The sequence below is a fragment of the Panthera tigris genome, chromosome B4 (assembly GCF_018350195.1).
Source record: "Panthera tigris isolate Pti1 chromosome B4, P.tigris_Pti1_mat1.1, whole genome shotgun sequence".
Lineage (NCBI taxonomy): Eukaryota > Metazoa > Chordata > Mammalia > Carnivora > Felidae > Panthera > Panthera tigris.
The window spans coordinates 54,023,457-54,044,022 of NC_056666.1; the positions used below are offsets into that span (position 1 = coordinate 54,023,457).

The 20,566-nt window shown below is 43.4% G+C and overlaps 1 protein-coding gene across 12 annotated transcripts in view; it reads right to left on the minus strand.

Moving 5' to 3' along the window:
* Positions 1-15,294: 15,294 nt before the first annotated feature.
* The window catches only part of LOC102973042 (cationic amino acid transporter 3-like), a 28,711-nt gene continuing 23,439 nt past the window's right edge, over positions 15,295-20,566 (minus strand). For 9 of the 12 annotated variants that reach the window (XM_042991888.1, XM_042991880.1, XM_042991881.1 and 6 more), the window contains 2 exons: positions 17,995-18,060; positions 15,295-17,507 (listed from right to left, as the gene is read on the minus strand). In XM_042991888.1, coding sequence (XP_042847822.1) covers positions 15,476-17,248 — 1,773 coding nt within the window. In that variant the 5' untranslated portion in view covers positions 17,249-17,507; positions 17,995-18,060 and the 3' untranslated portion in view covers positions 15,295-15,475. The remainder of the gene's footprint in view (positions 17,508-17,994; positions 18,061-20,566) is intronic. The other 3 variants (XM_042991884.1, XM_042991882.1, XM_042991891.1) reach the window with 3 other exon arrangements.

The following is a 20,566-nucleotide window of genomic DNA, read 5'->3' on the forward strand; positions in this document are numbered from 1 at the left end:
GCATGACCCCAATGCGCCTCACTTTCCCCCCTTCTCTTTCTCTCTCTGTCCTCTGTGAAAATGGCTTCCTACACTTGGCATCTCTGTGGCTTTTCTCTCCCTCAATTCACCTCTCCACACCACAAAGCTGTCGTGTTCTCTGGCTCAAATTATGCAGATTTTGCATTATTTCTCAGGTCAATTTCCTAGGTGTTTATAATGGTTTGAGGGGCACCTGGGTGGCTCAGTCAGTTAAGCATCTGACTTGATTTTGGCTCAGGTCATGATCTCACAGTTCATGGGTTTGAGCCCCTCATTGGCCTCTGTGCCTACACAGGGAGGAGGCTGCTTGAGATTCTCTGTCTCCCTTTCTCTCTACCCCTCCCCTGCTCACTCTCTATCTTTTTCTCTCTCTCAAAATAAATAAATAAACATAAAAAAATAAATAAAATGGTTTCATGCTGAACTAGGTGTGTTTCAGGGACGAGACATACTCCACCATCTCTTTAGTCTCTGAGTTTGTTGTATTCCTTACCACAGCGCTAATTCTCACTACATTACCATGCATTATATCCTGAAGCTCCTATATTATTTCCCACATTTTACAGGTGAGTAAGTCCAGGTGAAGAGGCTACATGGGGAACAACATGGCTGGTATTCCAACTCAGCCCAAGACCTCTTGCTTCACAACCAGGGAGGTCCTGGCAGAGACTGGGAGCCAGAAGGCAACACCTGAAGCTTCACAACAGGAAGGAGAGGAGGAAATAGGTTGAATTGGAGCTCTGGCAGGTCCAGAAGAGCCCCCACGGAAGAGGGTGGGGGCAAAGGCCAGCAACCACACCTGAAACTGAGCAAGAAAAGAGAGAATCTGATAAAGAATCAGGGCAGAAACACAGCTAGGACTGGGACTGAGACTGGGAGGCAACATCAGCCTCAGGCAGAGTGCAGAAGGGTGGAAGGAGGACCTGCAGGGAGAGACCAAGGCAGAGGTGACTTGGAGGAACCAGCCTACAGAGTCTAGGGTGCCAGGGAGGGAGTGATAGCAGCAGAATGGGGGAGAAATATAAAGTCCAGGCAAAAGTATGAAAAGCCTGAGTGAAGGAGAGACCATGTGGAAGTGATGTGGGACTGAGGCAGGTAGAGGAACCCAGGGTGAGAGGCAGTGCTCAGAGAGGGGGAAGCAGGAATAAGCCTCAAAGAGCACAGGGGAGAGGCATAGGATTTGGGAAGGAGTGAAGACAGAGAGAGGGTGTGTGTGTGTGTGTGTGTGTGTGTGTATGTGTGCAAGTGCGTACACACACACACACACACACACACACGAGGCTCTCATCACACTGGACTCCCAGATCCTGAGAGAGAAGTAGAACCCTTGAAGCAGAGTCTGCATCCCAACCTCTGCAACCTCTATCTGCCCCTTCTCACTGCCTTCCTCTCTGGCCCCCACCTCCTCCTTTCCCTTCTCTGTCTCCCTCTCCTCCCTCTCTGTGTGCACTTCTTTAGGCTATCTGCTCTGCCCTGGCCCTATGCCCATGTATCTGTTTGGCTCTGGATCCATGGCTTTCAAACCCTCTGAGCCTGATTCCAACTCACTTCTCTGCATCCATGTTTATCTCTACTATCTCTGACCTCTGGGTGTCTCTCTGTGTCTGTCTTGGACCTTTCTCTCTGCTCTCTGGATGATCCCCTCTTCCCTCCCTCCCATCTCTGGGTCTGTCTCCTTGTCTCTCCATTGCACTGTGGACTGTTTGTCTCCTGTTAGTCTTGGCTTGAATTTATTGAGCCTTTCTGTCCCTGTCCTTGTGTCCATCTCCCCCCTTCTGCCTCCCACACGCTGTCCTGTGGTTCATGGGGTGGGCTGGCACAGAGGACATAAAGGGGATTCAGCAGGCAGCCTTTTATGAGGAAGATGGATGGCTGGCAGATTAGGATGAAACTCAGGTTTCCACTGGAACATTCTGTTCCACCCCTAACATTCTCCACAACTCCAGATGCGAGTTGCCTTCCTGTTTGTTATACTGGCTACTCAGGCACTGAGGCTTGACCCTATCCCCTCCCTAGTTTGTCAACCAGGAGTCACTGGAAATTCTGGAAGGGCAGTCAATGTCCCCCCTCATCCAGGTATCTATGAGTCTGGAGAATTCTGTGAGAAGAGGAGTGAGGAGAGGCAGAAGGCCCACTGGAGGTGCTTTGCCAGAAAGGGGTGGGGAGTGCAGGACAGAAAACCTGGGAGTTTTCCCTCTGCATCTTGGGTGAAATCCCCCAAGTGCTCCTTGCACCTCTCAGATAGGCACACATGGGACAACCAGTCCATGGAGGAGATAGGCAGGTCTTCAATACTCAAAGGAGAATAGAAAATGTGTGTCCCTCTTTTATCTTCTCATGGCAGCTATAACCCTTCCTTGTACATAGGAAGCTCTCAATAAAATCATGGCTAATTTTTATCAGGTCTCCCAAAATAAGTGGAACTCAATATCTTTCAGTATTTCTTCACACCCTTACCCTCACCCCAGTTACTCCTCTTCAGCAACTCAGCATCTGCCCCCAGGAAAGATTCCCCTGCCACGTCTTCCAAGCTCCCGAGTGATCCTCAGATATCAGCTCAAATTTCAGTCATTTCAACCCCTCCTTCTCCATCACTTACCTGGTGTCCCCTTTTCCCTACTCACCCCTCTTGTCCATCCAATGCAATGTGGCCCATTGGATGTGTCCCCAAAGACAGTCACTAATGAGCAGTGAATACTAGAAGGGGAGTCAAGGGCAGCCTGGTGGGTAGGAGGGGACTCCAGAGCTAGCAGATAAGGAGTCCTGTCAGCATCTGTCAAATATGCCATCTCCCTCCAGCATCCCTGTCTCTTGCCTCATGGCTTCTGGCAATCCATCTCCCTGCTAACTTGGGTACAATTTCACAGAAGCCTAGAGGCATAACCCTGGTCTGCTCCAAACCCATTTTCTCCAGGAATGTCATTAGCCCCTAAATGTTTTCAAAAATTCCTACTACCTGGGAAGCTAAGGTTATAGATGAGGTTATAGATGGAACCCAGAGAAGAGAAGTTGCTCTCTTGGCTCAGTATCTTAATTTCAATCCTTTGTCCCCACTGCACATCCACCAAAACAGAACTTAAAACCTCAGGAAATGGAAAACAGAGATAAATCTCAGACAGACTTAAATCTTAAGGAGGTTGTGAGTGCCTCCAGGAACCAGGGGAGTTGGGGGGAAAGATGAGGTTAGAGGACCAAAGGTCCCTTTTCCTAATATAGGCAATTTCCACCAGGAAGCAAGGGAAGATGCCTGCGGGCTAGAGCAAAACCTTCTCAGACCTACATAGTACTCAGCAGCCACAAGAGGACGGCAGAGAACATCTCTGGCTGCAGAGCCATTCCTCCATGCTGGGTGCTGAAATAGGGCTGGGTTGCCCAGATTGGGGAAATCAGTGGCTCCAGCAAGAACCTATGAATTTCTGAATTCAGGAAACCCCTCATGCAGCCCTTTTCACTGGCATCCCTTATTCCTTTTGGCCCCTGAAATGCCATCACCCACTCCAGTCCCCTTCCCTTTTCTGGTCCCCAGCACTGAGGCTGCTGGCACAGAAGGAATTTGTGGCTTTTCCTTTATTTTTGGACAGCAGATGACATCCCATCTCAGAGAAGTGACACGTCATAGGGTCCCAGCTGATAACTAGGGCCAGAACTGGAACCCACATTTTCTTGATTCTCACTCCAGGGGTCTTCCCATTGGTGCTGACTGCTGCTCCTAACAGAAAAGCTTACTTTGCAGGCCCCAGTGAGAAGCCAGATCACAATTCTTGGTTTAAAAAAACCATGTCAAAGCTGCGCCCTTCCCCATGTGATTCATGTTTACGTACATGACTGGTGCACATGGGACTGTTAACCACAGAGCACAGACATGTACACCACAAACACTGTGCTGTTCACACCCTCACCCTCAGCACACACACCCCTCCGCCCCTCAGAGTCCCACAGCCCCGGCAACTCTTTTCCTACTTCCTGAGCTGCAAAAGGAACATTTCTTCTTTCATAATTTGCTGTTTATCCTGTGTTTCCACAGGCTTCTCAAAGCTGTAGTCAGGGAAACACATTCCCTTTCTAATCTGGTCCCTCCTACCGTAGCCTCTGTTTCTGCTCCTTCCCCTGGCACAGCTTGGAATAACATGGGAAACAGCAAAAACTGTTGATCTCTAAGCCCCCATCTCTGAATCTGCCCTGTTGATCATGGCCATCCTGCCCAGGAGAGTTCTGTGATCCACCACCTTTAGCCCCACATCCTCTTAGTGTCCATATACTCTGACCCACTTCCCTATCCAGAAGAAGCTACTTCTATACTTTTGGCTGAAGGTGATTGACTCCAACTTAACCAACTTGGCCTGGGATTATGGGGCACAAAGTACAACCAGAAATTTGAGTTTAAACTCTGTAAGAACTTCCCAGCACAAGTGGTCTGAAGCCTTAGCTTGTATGAAATTCAGTAATAATGCATATTTGGCTTACCAGGTGCCTCCAAGAAACAAGGACTTGTTTTGGACCTGTCTGGGTAGTACTGACTAGAGACAAGTCTTCACTGTGATTTTGGTCATCCCAGCCTCAGAAGGTGGCACACAAAAGAGTTCTGGAAACTCTAAGGCCCTTGGGAAGAATGGGTGGGGCCTAGAGGTAGGAATAGCAGCCTGGTTACGTCATTCCCAAATCCTGGGGGTGTGGGTGGGGGAGAGAGTAGGCCTGAACCCTCCACTGTCTGGCCACACTCCCATCCTGACCCCACCTCTTTATGGCCCTCCCTGGTCAGAATAGGGCGTCTGAGTTCTTCCAGTGCAAGTCCTGAGTGAAGGCCTCAGGACCCAGTCTCCACCCAGTCACAGACCTGGAATCCTGATGCCATCCCTCTGTACCTGGCAGGACAGAGGCACCCATTGCTCAGACTACCCAATCCCCTCACACCCCAAGCACAGACAGCCTTCCTCCTCTGCCCTCCCAACTCACCCCATACCACAGCCTGAATCCTGCAAGAAGATTGCACAAATCACATCAAAGACATCTTCAGCTATGAGTCTTCAGCTCCCCTGCGACAGCTTGCACACATACACATATGCACACTTGCACCTGCACACATGCAGATACACACACCCAGATGTTCACACTCATACATACACACAGACACATACCCTCAAATACACACATATACACACCCATTTATCACAAACATTCCCACATGTTTCCAACACAAAGACACATACTCACAAACTCCTACCTTTACAGACAGGCATGCACACCCACACTTACACACTGTCATACTCTTATCAAATATACTGTGCACACATATACTCCACTCTATTATTTTCTTGTAAGGAGCCAGTGCCCAGTCCTCTAGATTCTAGAGATCTAGAAATGCCCAGGAAAAGGATGGAAACCCACAGGAAACCCATTTCCAGTTTCCTGGCCCACACTGGAACTCCTTTGCTATATTCTCCTTCCTGACACAGAGTCTCTAGAACTTAGGACCACACAATGGAAGGTGAACCTGAATAAGTAATTCATTCCTTCATACAACAAACACTTTTGAGCACTTAACAGCCACAACCCACCTTACTCTCCATCCCCAGGCCTGAAGCTGAGGCAGACACATAACAGAGTAAAACTTTCTGCCCAGTGGTGTTATGGAAGGAGCAAGAGCTCAGGAGTCAAAGACCTGAGTTCAAATCCAGATTTGCCTCTTAATAAGCTATGTTATCTTGACTCATTGACATAGCCTCTCCGAGACTCAATTTCATCACCTGTAAAGTTGGATTAATAAAATATACCTAATAATTGTGTGAAGATTAAGACAGTCCATCAGGACTATGTATACCTGTGAAAGCCACCCCATTTCAATCCCCAAGCATCTGTGGTGAGCATCACCCCAACACCCTTCCAGTCTTGTGTCCATGAAACAGAAACCCCAGTCTCCTTCAGGGTCAGACCACCAAGTCCTCACACCTGGGGAAACTTGATCTCAACTTGGCAGGTTCTATCCCATTCCCCTTTTCCCACACCAGCCCCCACTCCTCTTGTTCCATCAGTCTCTTGCTCATTTGCAGATTGCGTTTTCCATAATAAACTTTATTTTATTTTATTTATTTATTTTTTAATGTTTATTTTTGAGAGAGGGAGAGAGACAGAGCGTGAGAAGGGGATGGGGGTGCAGAGAGAGAGGGAGACACAGAATGCAGACTCCAGGCTCTGAGCTGTCAGCACAGAGCCTGATGTGGGGCTCGAACCCATGAGCTGCGAGATTATGACCTGAGCCGAAGTCAGATGGCCAACTGACTGAACCACCCAGGCACCCCGTCTTTATTTTATTTTTTAACATCATAATGATTTATTGATTCTTTGTGTAAATTTAAAAAAGAGAAAAGAATAATGTAACACCCATACACCTAAAAGTTGAAAATATGAACATGCTATCAGATCTATATTTTAGATACCATAGCATTATGGATCCAACTGAAACTCCTCTTTGATTGCATATTGTTTCTGTAATCAGCATACTGCATTGTTGTGTATCTGTACCTGTTGGCAGTTATTAGACATTAGTAAATCTTTTATTATAAAAATTAAATATCTCTATAATTCTCTAAAGAGTAAAAACATCATTTCACAAGCCATAGCAGGGTGAACATTCAGTACTAGAACTGAGTGAGACCTCTTGAGTTTCAAACTTCTGATCCCATTCCATAATAACCTTTAAAGCGACTGACAAAAGCTCAAATGTTCCAAATGGAGTGCTGGGCCGATGCATGAGATGGACATGAAGGGTTAATCATCCCGCATGGAGCCCTCCTGTAGAAAGTCATCATTACCTTCTCTGATTACTCCAATTCTGAAACATTCTTCATGGACAGTACTATGGACAGTTATATGAAAAGACTAGCTGTGACAAGCAGATGTGGGAGAGATTTCTTAAACTCATGAATACTAAACAGTTGCTCCAAAGAAACCCCACTGAATTCTGAGCTCAGAGCTGAGAAGCAGCCCAGCCCACCCCCACCCTGATGGTCAATACCTGCAGGTTTCTTGGGCTAAGGGGAGCAGGAATTGCACCCCTTCCTCTGCTGTTCAGGTGGTTTCCTCAAGTCCATTCAGAGTCAGGCCTCAGTCTGAGTGGGAAGTGTCTCTGGAGGTCTTTCCCTCGCCTTCTTGGGATCCTCCAAGGACCCACAAACATCCTTGTTTCCATGACACAGGCTTACTCTCTACAATCCTCCCAGGCTCTGACTGCTTCTGTACTGCTTTCTCCTCCTCCCGGTGGGATCCTCCTCCAGTCCTTCCAGCAACCTGCCACCCTGACCATCTCTGAGTTTCCATCTGGCATTGTCCCATCCTGGTTCCTCCACCTCCCTGCCCTACCCACCTCCCATCCCTCTGACCCTCTGCACTGCCCACCTCCTTCTATATCCCTCCCACCTTTACAACCTTCCACCTGACCCAGCCTGCCTCCCTCCCCTCCTTGCTCACCTCCCCCAGAAAACCCCAACTCCTAAGTGAGCTCCACTTTCCAATTACCTCCATCTCTCCAACCCACTGCATCCAACCATTTTGCCCCATTTCAAGTCATTTCTACATCTGCTTTCACACCTCTCCCACCCTTCAGAATCTAGGGAGAAGAGCAGGGCTCAGAGCCCAATGAAAGGAAGGACATTGCCCCTTCTCTCTCCTTCTGCCCTCTGCCTGATGTCCCCCCCCATCTTCCTGCAGGCAGACCCTGTCAGGTGTAAAGGAGAGCTGAAGAAATATCTCTCCATCAGCAAAGTGATGGGCGGGGGCTCACAGAGGAACAGGGTGACCAGGAGAAAACCTGGCAGGCACTTCAGTCCTACCTGGGGGATGCCCTGCCCACCACAACTAGCCCCACACTTGTATAAAATGGAAATTCTGCTCTTCTCTCCATTAGAGGACAAAGTTTATTTGGACTTTTGGTCTCCTCTGTATAAAAAATTATAAAGTAAGGGTTTTTTTTTTTTCTTCTTTTCCTTGCCCAGAAAACCAGTTTCTGTGTTTTATCTTTATCAGGTCTTTGGTTACTTAAGAGAACTAAAACTTCTCAATGTTAAAGGAACTAAGTTTTTCTAACAACTATGACCTTCTGTAGAATCTTATTGCCAGCTTAAGTAAATAATTACATATTAAGTTTTTGCAAAGGTCTGTAGTTATATTTAGGTGTTTGCTTTAGAACTTTCTGAGATTTTGGAGAAGCCAAGATGGTGGAACTGCATGGAAGTTTTTTTGTGTTTCACATCAATGAAATACAGCCAGGTCAACACTAAACCAGCCTGCACATGTAGCAAACTGATTTGATGATTAACACAATAATCTTCACAACTTGAACCACAGCACTCAGCAAGTACATGGCGTGGAGAAGTGAAGTGGGGGAGAGAAGCCGCCTAGGGCAGGGAGCTATTTTTGCTTGTGGAGAGAGGATGGAAATGGCGGGGGGGGGGGGAGAATATGCAAAAAACAGCTTTTTTTCCCCAAAAAATAGAAATGGAAGGAAAACTTCCAAATTCTTGCTATGAAGCCAGCATTACCTTGATTTCAAAACCAGACAAAGACCCCTAAAAGGAGAACTATAGACCAATTTCCCTGATGAACATGGATGCAAAAATCCTCAACAAGATATTAGCCAACTGGATCCAACAATAAATTTAAAAAAAATTATTCAACATGACCAAGTGAATTTATACCTGGGATCCAGGACTGGTTCAATGTCCCCAAAACAATCAATGTGATACATCATATCAGTAAAAGAAAGGACAAGTACCACATGATCCTGTCAATAGATGCAGAGAAAACATTTGACAAAATACAGCATACTTTCTTTATAAAACCCTCAAGAAAGTAGGGATACATGGATCATTCCTCAAGATCATAAAAGTCATATATGAAAGACCCAATGCTAATATCATCCTCAATGGGGAAAAACTGAGAACTTTCCCCCTAAGGTCAGCAACAAGACAGGGATGTCCACTCTCACCACTGTTATTCAACATAGCATTAGAAGCCTTAGCCTCAGCCATTAGACAACACAAAGAAACAAAAGGCATCCATATTGGCCAGGAGGAGGTCAAACTTTCACTCTTTGCAGATGACATGATACTCTATGTGGAAAACACAAAACAATCCACCAAAAAACTGCTAGAATTGATTCATAAATTCAGCAAAGTTGCAGGATATAAAATCAACGCATAGAAATCGGTTGCATTCCTATACACCAACAATGAAGTGACAGAAAGAGAAATCAAGGAATCAATCCCATTTACAGTTGCACCAAAAACCATAAAATATCTAGGAATAAATCTAACCAAAGAGGTGAAAAATCTATACACTGAAAACTATAGAAAGCTTATGAAAGAAATTGAAGAAGACACAACAACGTGGAAAAAGATTCCATGTTCCTGGATAGAAAGAAAAAAACTGTTAAAATGCCGATACTACCCAAAGCAATTTACATATTCAGTGCAATCCCTATCAAAATAACACCAGCATTCTTCACAGATCTAGAACAAATAATCCTAAAATTTGTATGGAACAAGACCTCGAATAGTCAAAGCAATCTTATAAAGAAAACCAAAGCAGGAGGCATCACAATCCCAGACTTCAAGCTATACTACAAAGTTGTAATCAAGGCAGTATGGTACTGGCACAAGAACAGACACTCAGATCAAGGGAACAGAATAGAGAACCCAAAATGGACGCACAAAGCTATGCCCAACTAATCTTTGACAAAGCAGGAAAGAATGTCCAGTGGAATAAAGACAGTCTCTTCAGCACGTGGTGCTAGGAAAACTGGAGAGCGACATGCAGAAGAATGAACCTGGACCACTTTCTTACACCATACACAAAAATAAACTCAAAATTGATGAAAGACCTCAATGTAAGACAGGAAACCATCAAAATCCTCGAGAATAAAGCAGGCAAAAACCTCTTTGATCTTGACTGCAGCAACTTTTTACTCAACACGTCTCTGGAAGCAAGGTAAACAAAAGCAAAAATGAACTACTGGGACCTCATCAAAATAAAAATCCTCTGCACAGCGAAGGAAAAAATCAGCAAAATTAAAAGGCAACCGACAGAATGGGAGAAGATATTTGCAAATGACATATCAGATAAAGGGTTAGTATCCAAAGCCTATAAAGAACTGATCAAACTCAACACCCATAAAACAAATAATCCAGTGAAGAAATGGGCGAAGACATGAATAGACACTTCTTCAAGGAAGACATCCAGATGGCCAACTGACACATGAAAAAATGCTCAACATCACTCACCATCAGGGAAATACAAATGAAAACCACAATGAGATAACACCTGACACCTGTCAGAATGGCTAACATTAACCACTCAGGCAACAACAGGTGTTGGTGAGGATGCAGAGAAAGAGGATCTCTTTTGCATTGTTTTGGGAATGCAAGCTGGTGCAACCACTCTGTAAAACAGTATGGAGGTTCCTCAAAGAATGAAAAATAGAACTACTCTATGACCCAGCAATTGCACTACTAGGCATTTATCCACGGGATACAGGTGTGCTGTTTCAAAGGGACACATGCACTCCCATGTTTATAGCAGCACTATCAACAGCCAAAGTATGGAAGGAGCCCAAATGTCCATCGATGGATGAATGGATAAAGAATTTGTGGTATAGGGGTGCCTGGGTGACTCAGTCGGTTGAGTGTCCGACTTCGGCTCAGATCATGATCTCATAGTCTGTGAGTTCGAGCCCCGCATTGGGCTCTGTGCTGACAGCTCAGAGCCTGGAGCCTGCTTGGGATTTTGTGTCTCCCTCTCTCTCTGCCTCTCCCCCGCTCATGCTCTCTCTCTCTCTCTCTCTCTCTGTCAAAAATAAATGAACGTTACAAAAATTAAAAAAGAAAAGAAGTTGTGGTATATATATGTATATATATATATGTATATATATAATATATACATATATATATGTATACATATATATATATATATAATGGAGTATTGCTCAGCAATCAAAAAGAATGAAATCTTGCTATTTGTATCTACGTGGATGGAAGTGAAAGGTATTATGCTAAGTGAAATTAGTCAGAGAAATACACAAATCATATGACTTCACTCATATGAGGACTTTAAGAGATAAAAACAGATGAACATAAGGGAAGGGAAATAAAAATAATATAAAAAACAAGGAGGGAGACAAAACAGAAGAGACTCATAAATATGGAGAACAAACTGAGGGTTGTTGGAGGGGTTGTGGGAGGGGAGATGGGCTGAATGGGTAAGGGGCATTAAGGAATCTACTCCTGAAATCATTGTTTCACTATATGCTAACTAATTTGGATGTAAACTTTAAAAAAAAATTAAAAAATTAAAAAAATTCTTAAAAAAGAAAAGTAAAAAAAAATTATAAAATAAATAAACAAACATTATTTTTTTTTAAAAGAAAGAAAGATGACTCTGGGAAATTCTTGAGCCAGTTCATCTGCAGGGACTCCCTTGAGTCAGGTTAAAGCAGGTGGGCCTTCTATCAATTTTACTACTTCAGGACCCTTCCCCAATCCCATGGGAATAGTTTTTCTTTGAATGAACAGCACTGATCTTACTGTTGGGCCTGGGAGAAGGGAAGAATAACCTCCTTCCCTAAGATTCCACTGTGATGGAACAGACAGGACAGTCAGCAGAACTCAAGCATAGTCACAAAAAGGCAAAATCAAAAGTGCCTGGGCACAGTTCTAGATGATAGATATAGAGATGAAGAGATGATAGAGATAGATAGAGATAGAGATAGAGATAGAGATAGAGATAGAGATAGAGATAGATAGAGATAGAGATAGAGAGAGAGAGAGAGAGAGAGATGATAGATAGAGATAGAGATAGAGATAGAGATAGAGATAGTTCTGAATGGAGAGAAATGATGATTGTTAAGGAAGTCTTCTAAAACTGAAGATAGTTTTAAACAGTTAGCACAGTGCTAGCCTGAAAGGAAGGAGCATTTTCTGTATCAAAGAACAGTGTAAGGATCAAGTCAATTGAACATGAATTTATTAAAAGCTGTTTATATGCCTGGCCCCCAGTTGGATGTTCTGAGGGAATGAACAAGATACACTCCTTACCTAAGATATAAATCACCAACAAAATGAAGAAAATAAAGACACCCAGATAACTGTGGTATTTTTTTTATTTCAGCTTTATTGAGGTATAATTGACATATAAAATTATAAGATATCTAAGTATACATTGCGGTGATTTGATAAACATATACATTTTGAAATGATTCACCATGATTTCTCCACTATGAAGGTATTAAGGATGAAATACTAACCTACATCTTGATTAAATAAAGGTTAATGTCCAAAGGGCGACTTTATTTCCAACACTTCATCATACATGTGAGGGGCTTCGGCTGGAGCTTTGCTTTTCAGTGTGTGGTCCCTGTATTAGAAGCATCAGCATCACTTGGGAACTTGTTAGAAGTAAAAGTTCTAAGCCCCACCGGATCTACTGAATTGTAAACCCTAGGAGTGAGGGCCAGCAATGTCTGTTTTCACAAGCCCTCCAGGTGAGGTGACACCTGCTGAAGTTTGAGCACCCCTGAACAGAGTACTATTCCTGGCTTCTCTCCCCTCCCCTCGCCCACACTTTGACTTTGTTTAGTGGGTTGAAAAGACAGCAACTGAGAATAACCAGCTTAGACCATAACATGATCCAGTCTGTGTTGTTGGTGGTGGTGGTGATGGTGGTGGTGGTGGTGGTGGTGGTGGTGGTGGTGGTGGGTGTGTGTGTGTGTGTGTGTGTGTGTGTGTGTGTGTGTTTTATCCAGAAACAACATGCCCACAGGACACTTTCATTCCAAGCTGTTCATACATGAGAAAATCTAATAAATGCAGGCTCTCTCCTATGGTGAAGGGTGGGGGTGCTCAGCACTATTTGTGATGAGGAGTAAGTCTAGCTTATTTAGGGATGCAGTATTAGCAAACCAATTAGGCTGCAGATCTAAAGCTGAAGGTTTAATTATCTGTCTCTATCAACAGGTTCCAAACATAAGAGGGAGAGATGGGGTATGATTTATTAGACCTCTACAGCTCTAAGAATGGGTTGTAGTGAAAAGTGGGCAGAATGCTGGTTCAAATCACATGCAGTAGAGACTTAGTTCAGAGAATGAGAAGACACAAGAACCAGAGGAAATCTTAGAATTATTTAAGTAAATGAAACTTTAGAAATGATCAGTTCTGACCTCTCATGTTACAGATAAATAAGCAGAGTGTTGAGGGAACTGGGAGGCTTGCTCAAGGTCACATGGCTACTTAGTGGTGGAAACAAGACCAGAACCCAGGACATTTGGTTCTCAGCTCTGTGTTTCTGAGCAGGTGGACAAAAGCTGACAATTGTAGAGAAACTTTCAAGTCCAAGAATGCAGATATTGCCAAGTAGAAGAACCAGCCCCAGGGATTTTCAGTATGGGTAGTAGGTTTAAAGCCAAAGTGCTTTGTGGTCAGAGGAAAGCCCTGGCTCCAATCCACCTGTGCATGTTCTGTTGCCCCCCTCTTACAGCCAAGACTCAGGCTACACTACATGCTCAGTGTGCTCTGAACACTGCTTCCTTTTCCCATGCTTTTCCTAGAGTTGTTCTCTCTTCCTACAATCTCTCCCTGCTTCCCATGTGTGGCAAAAATCCTATGTGTCCCTGGGGAGAGCCAATTCAAATGCCATTCCTCTACAAAGTCTACTCTGATTTCACGGATCAATCCTCACTACTGTGTCATCCATGAATGATCATCCTCCACTCTGAATTCCCAGGACATTTTATTTGCATATTACTTAGGACAACACTTTCTACCTTATGCTACAGCTAGGCTTTACCCTTTGTATTAGAATTTGAGCTCCTTAAGGGCAGGGGCCATATTTCATCTCTTTCTGGCCTCTTGTCTCCCCTTTATTATTTTTTGAAGTATTAATTAACATGCAGTGTCATTCTATTATTCTCGGGTGTACTATATAATATTTCTATGATTCTACACACTTCTCTGCACATGAAGATGAGTGTGCTCTTAGTTCCTTTATTTATTTCACCCATCCTCCCACCCATCTCCTCTCTGTCAACCACTAGTCTGTTCCTTGTATTTAAGAGTCTGGGGGAGGTTGCTTTTTTGTCTCTTTTTGTTTGTTTGTTCATTTGTTTTATGTTTTAAGACATAAGTTCAACATATGAATGAAATCATATGGTATTTGTCTTTATCAGGCTGACTTATTTCACTTAGCATAATACCCTATAGGTCCATCCATGTTGTTACAAATGACAAGATTTCACTTTTATGGCTGAATAATATTCCATTTGTGTGTGTGTGTGTGTGTGTGTGTGTGTGTGTGTGTATCACATCTTTTTTATCTATTCATCAATTGATGGACATTGTGTTGTTTCCATATCCTGGCTATTGTCAAGTAACACTACAATAAACATAGGTGTACATATGTTTTCAAATTCATGTAACTAAAAAGCTTTTGCACAACAAAGGAAACCATCAAAAATGAAAAGACAACCTACAAAATGACAGAAGATATTTCCAAATGATATATGTAATAAGGGGTTAATATATTAAATACATAACGAACTTACACAACTCTACACCAAAACACAAATAATCCATTTTAAAAATGGAGGTCAAGAGGGGTGCCTGGGTGGCTCAGTCGGTTAAGCTTCTGACTTTGGCTCAGGTCATGATCTCATAGTTTGTGAGTTTGAGCCCCATGTCGGGCTCTGTGCTGACAGCTTGGAGCCTGGAACTTTCTTCAGATTCTGTGTCTCCCTCTATTTCTGCACCTCCCCTGCTCGCTCGCTCACTCTCTCTCTCTCTCTCTCTCAAAAAAAATAAACATTAAAAAATTAAAAACAGAAGTCAAAGCACACATGAAAGCATGCTCAGCATCACTCATCATCAGGGAAATGTAAATTAGAACTACAATGAGATATCACATTACACCTGCCCCATGGCTAAAATTGAAAAGACAAAATAACAAGTATTGGTGAAGATGTAGAAAAAAAGGAACTGTCATGCACTCTTTTTGGGAATGTAAATTGGTGCAGCCACTATGGAAAACAGTATGGGAGTTCCTCAAAAATTAGAAAATGGAACTGCCAAATGATCCAGTATTTCCACCACTGGATATTACCACAAAGAAAGCAAAATAATTTTTAGTTTATTTTAATAATCGTTTTTTTAAATCCAGTATAGAGCTACAGAGACAAATAAAAAGTACACAATTAAAAAAAAAGGAGAAAGAGCAAAGACACACCCTTCACTTCACGATAACTACAAGCTCTATTAGTGTTCCCCCACATCAACATCCCATGGGAAACCTAGATTTCCATGTGCTAAGAGTACCCTACATAATTGTGCAGGGGACAAGACTGCATTTCAGTGTGATGACGTTAAACCAAATATGTACTGGAACTGTTGAGTTCAAGGTTTATAGTTTTGGAACTAACTTAAGTGGGGTTAGTGACCAGGCTGCCCTGGAGCCCATAGCCAAAGTAGATGGCAAAACCAATCAACATCCAGATACCAAATAAGATCCAGGCGTCAGCTGTCACCTGCATCATAAGGTAAACATTCATGAAGATGCTCAGTAGTGGGAGGAGAGGCAGAGCAGGGACCTTAAAGGGAAGAGGACTGGGGCTCTGTGGCTGTCTCCAGATGACCCCAGTGATCCCAGTGATGAGCACCAGGAGCAGCACAACCACTGAAATCCACACTGGGTCTCCAGAAAGCAGAACTGGCCACCGGGCCAGCACCAGGCAAAGAAGAATGAGAAGCAGAGCAAGCAGTGAGGAGCAAACACGGACAATCTGGCCAGAGAATGGAGTTGGGGAGTAGATGCCTGGAAAAAGTAGTCCTTGTAGAGTCAGCCTGTCTGCTGCAGGTCCATTCTCCTCCTGCATCTCTGCTTCATTTCCCCCATTCCTCCTCTCAGGCTGATAACTGATGATGAGAACACAAAGAGCCACCAGGGAGTAAGCTATCAGGAAAGTAAGTGACCAGAGGTCCACAAGATCAGTGAGTCTAAAGAAGAAGGCCATGATTGGTGCAATAATGCTCAAGATCACAGTGGCCACGATGCGGGTGTATTTGCCTGTTTGGATCCTGGCAAGGACAGGGAACAGGAGGTGATCCTCTGACATCCTGTATATCACCTGACGTATGGGGACCATAAAGCCTAAGATACTGACAGGAAAACCACAGATAAATCCAAAAGCTACAACATAGCAGGCAGGGGCCCAGCCAATATTAAGAAAGGCCTCAGGCAAGGTGCTGCCACGTTGAAGCTTGTAGTAAGGCACCATGAGTGTAAGTGCTGCAGAAACACCAAAATATATCAAAAAGCAGATGAACAGTGAAATCATAATGCCCATGGGTATGGAACTCCAGGGATTCTTGGCTTTGTCAACCCTGGTAACAATACTGCTGAAACCTATAAATGCATAGAAACAGGTAGCTGCTCCACGGAGAATCCCCTCAAAGCCGAAAGGCACAAATCCTCCAGAGCCCAGAGGGCCCAAGCTTGAGGTGTCATTGAGTCCAGCCTTTACGTAGTCCTCTTCTGTGAGCTTCCAGTTGTGCAGGTCCCCCTTAATGAAGCCAGCGATGATGACAAAAGTAAGAACCAAAAGGCTCACCAATGTGAGCACTTTGTTAACCAGGAAAATTTCATCCACCCACAGAGTCAGCAATCCAATGAGCAACAACACAAGGCCCACAACAAAGAAGTCTAGGTATTCTGAAAAGACCTGGGGAACATATGGTGCAATGCTCTCATGCAGTTTCTGAAAGATCTGGATCCCAATCAGGCTAGCAAAAGCTAAGAGCCAGGCTCGGACCACACTGGCTATACCACCAACACAGGAAAGGATGAGGTTCCAGCCAGTGACGAAGGCCCAGAATTCACCTATAGTGACATAGGTGTAGAGATATGCAGAGCCAGAATGGGGAATACGGGCACTAATCTCTGCATAGCACAGCCCAGCCAACACAGTAGATAGGCCAGCTACCAAGAAGCAGATCACAATGGATGGTCCTGCTTGATTGCTGATCACCTCACCAGCTAAGACATACACACCTACACCTACTGTGCGGCCCACACCCAGGGCCACTAAATCCAGAATGCTCAGACTTCTGGATGGGTCATCCTCAGCCACCGGTTGTTCCAGCTTACGTCTGCATACCAGCTTTTGACCAATTCTGCGAAGTGCTTCATGCAGCATTTTAGCTGCAACTGAAGAGGATTCCAGGGTCAGAGAGCTGCAACAAGGCCAGGGAACTGAGAGTGTTCAGATAGGGTTTGGAGAACTGAATTAACCCAAGTTGATTTGAGGCTGCCAAGTTCCAAGTCTCAGGCTTCAAATCTGCTGCATCATCTTTCATCTGGTATGTCCTATCCCTTCATAATATCTAAATAAACAATAAATACTTCTTGAACAATGATGCTCAACCAACCAATGCAGCTCAGATATCTCTTGTCACCTGTTACAAAACAAATATCACAGAAACAGATATCAAAAGACATCATAGACAAATCAACCCTGCTTTCCCTACAGAAAATGTGTCAAATACCTCCCAATATTGTCCTGTTTTATACATCACATGACATTATCCCATTTAGGTTCATCTAACTCATGTAGCTGACTAATTAAGCTGTAATACACAAGAAAGCATGAATTTGTTGTGCAATAATTCACATGTGGGTTGTTTCTGTGGTGTGTATGATGAGCATGAGCTATGACACATTAATTCATTGACTAGACAGCCTCATTGCAATTGCAGAACCATTTTTAAAAATATCATCTGAGTTTAAAACACAAATATTGGTCCCTGGCCTTAAAACATTTATCCCCAAAATCAATTATCCAAGGACAAATTTTACTTTGCCCCCCTTTCTCCACATTCTGCATCATCCATTTAGCTGTACTGATGTCAAAGAATATACAGTCCAACCCTTTGCTTTACCCACCTTGGCCCACAGGGTCACTGTGAGAAGAGAGGAAGAGGGAGAAAGCAGCAGGGCCTTTATAACTACCTGCAACAAGGAGAGTGACAGGCTGTGTAAGGAAACACTGAAGAAACAGGTGCAGCAGTCATTCAAAGGTCCATTACTAAGAAAGTTGAAGAGTTTGAAAGGTCATTTTAGGAATTCTGACATTGAATAAACCTCACCCAAACAATCAGACAAAATTTACTGCAATATTTATGTCTACAGTTATGAAAGTGTGCTGGATAGGGAGAAAAAAGTTAGGTCACCTACATCACAGTAGCTCCCAGCCAAAATAATTTCTTCTGTCTCCTCCCTATCTGGGTCCTGGAGAGAAGGTGAGTTCACTTATGCAGACAGTTTCCTTGCTGACCACACTGTGCTCTGTATGGGCCATCTGTGATGTCAGCTGCCAGGAGCCTGGAGAATTTGCCCTGCTCTGTGAACTTTTGTTGAAACACTTACTTGTAACTGCCTACTAATGTTTCAAAAGGAGTTATTTTTAACTGGATCAAACAGTGGTCTGAAGAGGCCAAATATATTTTCCCAATGAAGAAACCTGGATGTGGTTCCTTTTTACCCCTACTTCCCTGCTCCTATTCAAATGGTCTCCACCTCAAGAGGAGCAAAACTTTAGATGAACAATTAATTCACAGAAATTCCCCAGAAATGAGTAGGGGAGAACAAAGAAAACAAAGCCATTAACTCCCCTCTCTCCTTCCTACTCAAGCTTTGAATTTAAGAGAATTTTAGGAAATGTTGGTAAAGCTTTCAAAAGAATGAAAGGTCAATTCAAATTTTTTTAGGTTTATTTATTTTTAATATTTTGGAGAGAGAGAGGGAGAGCAGGGGAGGGACAGAGAAGGAGAGGGAGGGAATCCCAACCAGGCCCTATGCTGTCAGCTCAGAGTCCAATGCAGGGCTCCATCCCACAAACCATGAGACCATGACCTGAGCCAAAATTAAGAGTCAGAGTCTTAACTGACTGAAGCACCCAAGTGCCCCTCACCAATTCCATTTTATGATTTACTCTCAGCATGGGAGAAAACTAAGGAGTATCAATTCTTAACTCATGGACACTACACTATGAATGTGATTGACGTGTCTCCCACCCATCCCCAGGCTTCACACCCTTCAGTGGTTCCTGCTGTCCTTCCTTCATGGTCCTTCCTTCCTTCATCATCTGACCTGTGCTGGTTCCTCCAGCCTCACCCCCTGCCCAGTTCCTGCTCCAGCTGAGAAATTCCACACTCACCCTGTTACCTTTCTGTAATATCCTCTTGTCCCTTCACTTAGCTAATCCCCACTTCTCTTTCAGTTCCCAGCTCAGAAGTTGCTTCCCCAGGAAGCCTCCCCTGATCCTTATGCTTCCGTTCCTGTGACCTCTCATAGAATCTGAATTTTCCTCATGTGCCATTTATCCTAATGTATCCAAATTCCAAGTCAGCTGCCTGCCTCCTCCATTAGACTGTGAGTCAGGTGCTCAATAAGTATCTGTTGAACAAATGTGCAAACTGAGAAAAGAAACCTGAAAGAACACAAAATCAAAAATTGCTATCTCTTGACTTTGAGATAACAACTTTGTAGCCAAGCAGCCTTTATAAAATGGCTCAGGTAAAGATATAAATGGTATTATCTTACTTGTAGAAGGAAAGCAAAATGAAAATATAATGTGAAAACCAACTTTGATATAACCTTCACCACACATCATTCATGGAAGGTATAAGCCACACATAGGTGATAACCATTATTTGCCAGAAGACTTGTTTTAAAAATACCAGGCTGCCTTGGGTTATAGGCAGCCAAAACCCACACCCTGTTATAAAATTCCTATTTTTTTGAAGGCATCATTTTCAGGACCTATAATCTAGGAGAGATGTCCTAAGGCAGAGGTTCTCACTTCAGGGGACAGAGGGAGGCATAATGGAGACACCTAGAGACATTTTCAAACTTTATATCCTCTCCCTCTGAAGATTCTTGTCCAGTAGTTCCCATGATTGCTCTAAACCACCCAACTGACAAGAAATGGTCCTCAATTTTAAAAGGAAGAGATTCTTTTTTTATGTTAATACTAAAAGTACGTGTTAAATCTATGTAAAGTAACATTAATATGTATTCAATATACATTATTGAGAGAAAAAAAGAAGTTGCAAAATTATATGTACAGTACAACTCTATGTAATATTACATAATTTCCATGAAATCTATCTCTATAAGTATATAGTTATAGATGTATATACCTCTAAAGAGGTATGCCACACACTGGGATATCTGCTGATAGGAAAGGATTGAAGTTTTGTTGTTGTTGTTGTTGTTGTTGTTTAATGACAAAGATTTCTTGGGGCTCCTGGGTGGCTCAGTTGGTTGAGCGTCTGACTTTGGCTCAGGTCATGATCTCACTGCTTGTGAGTTCTCTCTCTCTCTCTTTCTCTCTCTCTCTCTCTCTCTCAAAAATAAATACACATAAAATTTTAATGAAAAAGATACCTAATTTATTTAACATAAAATGTTATTTACAAGTAATCTGTTCATTCTGGCATAGCAAGATATAGCA